We start from the raw sequence: 8,112 nt of genomic DNA, 5'->3' as shown, positions 1-8,112 counted from the left end.
CCTAACAGTGTAATGACATTGAATTCGCCACCCAAAATCATGCAGAAAAATTAAAATAAAATTAAATAATTGCAAATCTTTATAAGTTTATCTACTCCACCAAACCACCTTCAATGTTCTAATTTAATCTAAAAGCAGCCTAACGTATTAGTCAAGAAGTGTTCATTATTTGGATAAAAATTATTTTGAATTGAGAGATTAAACTAAATTAATTTTAATCAGATTTAGTTTGGTTTGATTTTGAACTTTGTTCAAGTATTTTCTAACTAAGTTTGTCTTTTTATTTTTATACTTAATCTTTTGATTTTATTTTCATGTATGACTAATAATCAAATTAAAACGAACTAAGTTTAATAGTAATTATATTTAATTTAATTAAAATAATTTATATTTAAATTTAATTAATAATCGATTCAAATCGACCTCACAAATATTTTATACAATAAGGGCAGCTCAGAGTGTAATGCCGTGACACTGTAGCCAACAGTAATCATATTTAATTATATTGCCTAATATTGAATGAAAGAAGGTGCAATCATTTTTTTTTTCGGTTATAATATTTAATCACTTTCTCTACCAAAATGTACACAGAGTTGCTTTGCAATTATTAACATGGCTTTTAATACACTTGTATTTTCTTTTTTCATAAATGTAAACGCATGTGGATGAATAATTTATATTTCATTCTTTTCTATTCTAACATTCTCATATTATTTTGATGCAAAAACTATTTAATGAGATAAACATTCCTATTATATTACTAATTCTTTTTATAATTTAAAATAATTATATATATTAGATTTTAAGTCGAATACACTGATATATATATATATATATATATTTGTTGAGTTAATAACTTTGATAGTCACTCAACTAACAATATTTTTCACAGAAAGTCACTTAATTTTCATTTTCAACTCAATAGTTACTTAACTAACAATTGTTTTCGTAGAAAAGTCACTCAACTTTTATTTTCAACTCAAAAATTAATTAATTATCACTTTATTGCACAAAAAGTCACTCAATCTGTTTACTTATTTTTTTCAATAAAATTTAGTGACATGAGATTTTAGTAATTAATTAAAATCTTAAGAACCAAATATATATTCCATTTAAAACATTTAATAATTCGTCCCATTTAACGCCACCCACTAAAAATATAATATTTAATATTTTACAATTAATTTTTATTTTTTTCCTTATCTTGAGTAGTTGTTTGCTTTACATTTTGGTGCCAAGAGTTTAGTAGAAACCATCAAATTGAAAAATAAAATAAAAATTCTAAATTTCTTAATGTATGATACAGATGATAATTTTAACAATCTGATTTGTAATAGAAGTTGCAATAGAGGAAAAGAATGGGGAGACGAGGGAGAAAAATTTAGGAAATTAATGGTAAAATAAAATGTTAACTAGTATATTTTTAGCGGGACAGGTTAAGTGGGGTGGGTCATTAAATGATTTTAATAGATGTATATTTGGTTCTTAAAATTTTGGTTAATAATTAAAATTTTGTATTTCGAGTTAAGTGACTTTTGAGTTAAAAATGAAAGTTGAGTGACTTTTTGTGAAAACAATTGATAGTTGAGTGACTTTTGAGTTGAAAATAAAAGTTGAGTGACTTTCTGTGAAAATAATTGATAGTTGAGTGACCATCAAAGTTATTAACTCTATTTTTGCTCCCTATAGGGAGAGAGACGTGCGCAATAGGAAGAAGGCGAGCGAGATCTCTAGATACATGCGAATCACACTAGATACATATATTTGGAATACAAGTTATACAGAGAGACAAGTGATAGAGGAGAGAGGCAAACGAGAGAGTCAGATACATGTGAATTTACTTAGATAGAGTATATCTAAAACAAATTACACCTAATTTTGATCACATATATTCGAGATACATGAATCTAAACATACATGTATATATGAAAGTTCAATATCTAGTAAGATTATTTTTAATTTTATAAACGGACACATGTATCTATGTTATTAGCTCTTAGACTAATGATATTTGTGTAAGTTATATGTACGAAGAGTAGTACAAGTTCTTCTAAAGACTAACATAAGATTAAAATGACATTTTTGGCATAATAAACATATTTAAGTAATTCGTTATGAAAAATATTTCTCATAAGACACAACTAAATGTCATTTATAAAATTAGAGAGAGGAAGAGTATGAAAATTGTCCTACTAGCAGCAAAGATTTCTTTGGACATATCATTACATAGATTTTGAATTTTAAATATGAAAAATCAATACTACTCTTATAAATACTTCAAGTATACTATACCTTATAATGAAATCTTTTGAGACATCGTTGAATTCATGAATACAAAATAATATACACATCAATCAACTTGAAAGTATTACTATAAACTCATGTATATTTAACGAAACCCCTTAATGAAAATGATGACTTCCTTGTAGTTTTTTCTCGACCCACGAAGGAGATAAAACAGGATTTAACTCATATTCCGTAGTCATCTTCATTCTATTAATTTCACTTAGGTGCTCAATATTTTCCTCTGATGATGAAATAATATTAACCACTTTCTCATCATGATGATCAGGCAAAACCTTAATCCTCCAAACCTTAAAAGTTTGGTCCAAACTAGCACTATAAACCAAAAATCCCATTACAACTTTGTCAATCTCCAATGTTGCAGCCAAACACTTAACTGGCCCTCTATGAGCATCTAACACAGCTAAACATTCATGAAAACAACTCCCTTCTTCTCTCCTCCAAACCCTAATCGTCGTATCCTCTGAGCCACTGAATATTAATTTCTCAATTGCTACCAAACATAGTACTGAAAACCTATGACCTTGCAAGAACCCTCCGTGATTAAACCTCCCCGAACTCTTCTCCTTTTCCCAAAAGTTTATGAATCCATCTGAGGATCCGGAGTAGAGAAAACAAGTTGCATTTGATGTGTTACTACTTAGGGCTAACGCGTTGATTGGCGATGGCTGGAATTTTAATGTCATTGTTAGAGTATGAGAGTTTTGTCCATATACTCTCCTCCATATTTTGATTGAACCATCAGATGAACATGTGAAAACACAACCATCTTCTTGATTTACAACTATTGAGTTCACATTATCTTCATGAGCTATGAACGTATCAACACATCGATTATCGGAGATTCTCCATGCTTTAACACTTTTATCCCATGATCCAGTATACAATAGCCCTTCTGCATGGTAATAAGCCATGCAAGAAATACAATCCTTGTGCTGATTATTATTATTTTTATTATTATTACTTGACCTAGAAAATTTGAGAAATGAATAATAATAACTAGACTTAGGTAAAGTTGTGATTTTCTTGCCTCGAAAATTATCAGTCACTGTCACATTCCATATCCTAACTTTATGATCTTTATGTGACGTAAATAACATGTTACCATACACTAAAATGGACCTAACATCACCACAACTTGCTTTAAGGTATCCTCTTTCTATACAATCCGGTTGTCTCCATGCACGAATTCGACTACTCTCTGAGCCAGTGAAGACAATGCCTTTTGCAACCGCGATGGAGTAGATGGTCCCTTCATGGCGATGAAGGGACGCGATGCAATGGTAGAGGAGAGAAGGAGAGGGTGTTTGTAAAGGGGAAAGTGTCCATGGAGAATCAGGGCTAGGAGGTGGCATTAAGGAATACATAGTGGCTGCACTAGCATTTGAAGATCTTGAAGGACTATAAAGATGATGATCAACTTCATGATGATTTTCGGATAATTTTAGATGAGAATTGAAGGAGAGACGAGGAGGAGATTGTATTGATCTTCTTTCTTTATCAAAGTAGCTATGGAGGCTTCTCTTCCCATAGTACTCCATGGTAGTCTAGACAAGTGTAGTGCAACAAAAGGATTGAACTTGTTAATGTATATATAAAGGGAGGGAGTTGTACTTTAATTATTTTGGAGGTGAGGGTGGGGGTGGGAAAGGGTTCCGGAGTGGCTCAAGCACATCAGTGACCTAAAGTCAAAATAAATTAAAATTTTAACATGATATTCTTCTAGTTTTTAAAGATGCATAGTTGTTAATATATTTGAAATTAGTTTTGAGATGCAAAGTTTTTTTTTTTTTAAAAAAAAAACATTTAATTTTTCTAATTATCTAGTCTTAAACTAAAGAAACGGATAGTACACCAAGATGTCATTCAATCTTGCAGTATTAAAATGTCACGTGAAAAGTTAAAATTAAAAAATTAACAAAATATACCTTCTTTTCCGAAACAAACTAAAACAAATAAAATAAAACGATGCAGTACAAATTTTTTAATTTTTAAAAAACGATAATAATTTTATTATAACTAAAAAATAGGTTGGGGTCCATCTTATGCATAGAGGCGGCTTAGAGGGGATTATAAGGAAATCAAACTCTCATCAAAAAATTGAAAATTGTGAAAGTTCAATTAGTCAATCAATAATGAAGCTACTAAAATTCTTCGGTTATACTTTAATTTAATTTGGCGTTTGGTTGAGTATTGATATAGGCATTAAGACATAGGCCTGCCTACAATTGTGGTTAGTTGGGGACGTAGAAGTAGGCACCATTAAGCGAATACTAAATTATTCACCTAAAAATGTACCTATGAGAGACAATAAATTAAATATCTATAGAGAAGATGCATAGATTATATTATATATTATATTATAAATATAATGTTGATTATAAATACTAATTCAAGCTTGCAACAGGGTGTCATTAGGAACACTTCTTTTTCTCCTATTTTGGTGAATGTAACCTTTACCAGAGGTGTTGTGCTGAAATAGGCAAATCTCCTCCCCTCCTCATTTTCACTTATTAATTTTTTGTTGTCAAAGTTAATTTTGGCATACCTCCACAATTTTATTGGGCATTTGTTAAAAGTTACTTTAGTTATTGTAGTAATTTGTAGCTAAATAAGGAATTTAGGTTTAGAATGAATTTAAAATGTAAACTTTTATTAATAAGTTGTTTTTGTTGTTTGGGATATTTTAGCTATTTTGAATTGCAGATTTTCTGCATATTATATGCTCATTTTGGTTATTCAAAAGTCTCTTATACTTTAATAAAAATATTAAGAGAACTTTTCGGCCTACGTGGGACTAGCTTGGAAAAAAAATGTCAACACACATTGGCCCATAAGATAGTGTCATGTAGGCCGGAAAGGGATAGAAAATTATATATAAAATAAGTTCAGGGGTAATAAGACCTTAATATAATATAAGTACCGTGTCTTTGAGATTTTGGGCAGAAATTGAGAGTATTTATGCATTTTCCCTATATTTAAAGCATAATTTTGGATTTTATATGAATACTCGACACTCTTTTAACTTCAGTCATATATATATGAATACTAAATTTTGAATTCTAATCTCTCGTGATTTTTACAATACCTATTTTCATAGTCTAATGTCAATTACCCAACGAGTTCTTGCTGGCTTTAACTAGACAATGTATACTATAAAGAGATTGGTTGTTACACTGAACCATTGCTAATAAATTAAATGTAGTCGATCGCATTTATTCAAGTTTATTATTTACCAACCAAATACTACTCCATTAGTGAACTTCAATTTCCATAAATTAAACTGTCCATGTGCACGTGAAATGAAACATAACCCTAGAATTAAATGTGTATAGCTAGCTAGAGTATGCTTCTTATTAATAATTTTGAACCATATTATGGTGGGAATTAAAAAAATTTAATTAGAAATAAAGAGCTAGAGCTAGATCCTAGTAGTACATGTATTTTTTATACAAATATGGTTCAGGACAATGACCATGTCTGAGATTTTTTCAATCAAAATTCAAATAGGAGTTTCCATATGTTATCATACATAATTATTTTCTGTGAGGACTTTGGATGGAGAAATTTCAATATTCTTTTTTTCTAGATTACTCTTAATTGGTACCTCAGTTTGTTCTTGGTATAATGGATAGATAGTCCATTGCGTTGTTGCTTGTATATACACAAGAACAAGTAGTTGAAAACGATTGAATTACATTAAAGGTGCTACAGTTGTCATTGACAATTATTGATGACACTGACAATCTTGATATATACTTCGATTCATATGGGGTACGATAGGATATTCAAATATATCAAATTTAGATTTTTTTTTAATTAAAGATATAACTAATCTCATGATAAGTTTATACCTCAAACTTACTGAAATTTTATCTCATTTAGAAACTGGAATAAATTAATTCAAAAATTATAATCCACACCGAACAATGTCCTTAGGAGGCTAATTATCAGAATGTACATCGCTAATGTTTGTAAAATTATTTTAAATGAAGTGGATACTCAATCGCTTTATTATAGGGGTGGACATTCGATATTTCGATTCGGTTTCGGTTTTTTTTCAGTTCTTGTAAATTGTGTACCGAATATCAAACTGAAATATTTCGCTTCGGTTCAGTTTTTGTTAATTCGGTTCGATTTTTATTAATTCGGTTCGGTTTTTTATGTCGGCTTTTTAATGGGCCTGCTTAGTGGGCTTTTTAAAATTTTAAACTTTACAATTTTTTGTTTGATTTTTCAACTTAATGGGCTAAAAAGTAAAAATAGACAATACATCAAAGAAGTGCATTACTAATTTACTACGAAATATCAATATGTCAATATGCCATTAGGCATTAACACCACAAATTTTAAATTCACAATGTCACTAAAACACATAATTTTTAATTAACAATGACACTAAAACAAAAGTTGCATTGTAGATTTGTAGTTAATGTCTTCACAAATTCATCATAATAACAATCTAACAAGTAACAATAAAGTCTTTCATGAGCTCATAATAAACAATAATAAACAGCAAACAATGTATTTTAAACTTCTTGTCTTCTTCCATGAGATTACTTTCAATTCAAATGTTAACAATAACAAACAACAATAATGAGTTTCTTGATTTTCTTCCATGAGATCGCTTTCAACTTTCAAGTGTCACGTGCGAACAAAATTATTTCTTCATTGTCTTGATCCTTGGACCTTTTAAGATAAAATCAAATATTAGAAATTAGAATACTACTTTTAAGATTAAAAAATGATATGATTAAATAAATGATGTATTAAATTCACCGCTTGCGAGTCAATCATAGATCAACAATGGAAGAGTTTCTTCCACTATTTGTCATCTCTATAATTAAGAAAAAGAAACATGTCATACAAGATACAACACAATAAGTATTTTATTTTTTCCAAAAATAAATAAAAAATAAAAAGTCTTACCAAGTTCAATTTTTTTCAAGAAACTCCAAACTTTCTTCAAAACAAATAGGCTTGGTTTCTTGTCTAAGCCAATCTTGGACACAAATAAGACATTGCACACATTTGGGAGTCAATGAACTTCTAAATGGATCTAGAATTCGACCACCAGTGCTAAATGCACATTCCGATGCCACACTCGACATAGGAATAACCAATACATCTCGAGTCAACTGTGAAAGTACAGAAAATCTAGGAGAATTAACTTTCCACCAACTCAAAATATCAAAATCTCCAAATTTAGGTTCTTGGTCTTTAAGAAGATATTTATATAACTCAGATTTAACACCTAAACTTCCTGAATCACTATTTTGTTTCTTCATGTGCAACTTAGTTCTCAAAGAATTTTTGGACGCATTTTGAGACATACCACAAGCAGAAGAATCAGATGAGTCAGATGAAGATGGTTGACTTTTGGAACCTTTTCCATACTTACTTACATATATCGCAAACAAATCCCTCAAGTAAGCCTCTACTTTCGTATTTACTACATTTCCCATTTCCCCCCCCCCCCCCAAGTAATTCTTCAAGAGCAAAACTAACATACACAAATTTATTGCGAGGATCCTAAATAGAAGCAATAAAAATCATTTTGTTCATTTTTTCAGGAGTATCCCAATATTTCTTGAATTTTTCTTTCATTCCCGAAGCCATTTTACTCAAATCAAGGTCATCACTTGCTATACATAATTTCAAATAAGCATCAAGTTCACATATATCTTCAAAATGAACATTACAAGTAACATACCGTGAACCTGAAACTTTCAAAGTGAGCTCATAAAATTTTTCAAGAAACTTTGTGACATTCCTCACATTAGCCCAATCTTCATATTGAATTGAACC

General features: G+C 29.9%; 1 protein-coding gene across 1 annotated transcript; it reads right to left on the bottom strand.

The window, feature by feature from the left end:
* Positions 1-2,124: 2,124 nt before the first annotated feature.
* On the bottom strand, positions 2,125-3,879 carry LOC101258882 (protein JINGUBANG-like). Its single transcript, XM_010326800.4, has one exon. The coding sequence runs from the start codon at positions 3,843-3,845 to the stop codon at positions 2,403-2,405; it is 1,443 nt and encodes a 480-aa protein (XP_010325102.1). The 5' UTR covers positions 3,846-3,879; the 3' UTR covers positions 2,125-2,402.
* Between the last annotated feature and the right edge of the window lie 4,233 nt (positions 3,880-8,112).

The sequence above is a fragment of the Solanum lycopersicum genome, chromosome 8 (genome assembly GCF_036512215.1).
Source record: "Solanum lycopersicum chromosome 8, SLM_r2.1".
Classification (NCBI taxonomy): domain Eukaryota; kingdom Viridiplantae; phylum Streptophyta; class Magnoliopsida; order Solanales; family Solanaceae; genus Solanum; species Solanum lycopersicum.
This window is presented reverse-complemented; position numbering and strand designations above follow the sequence as displayed.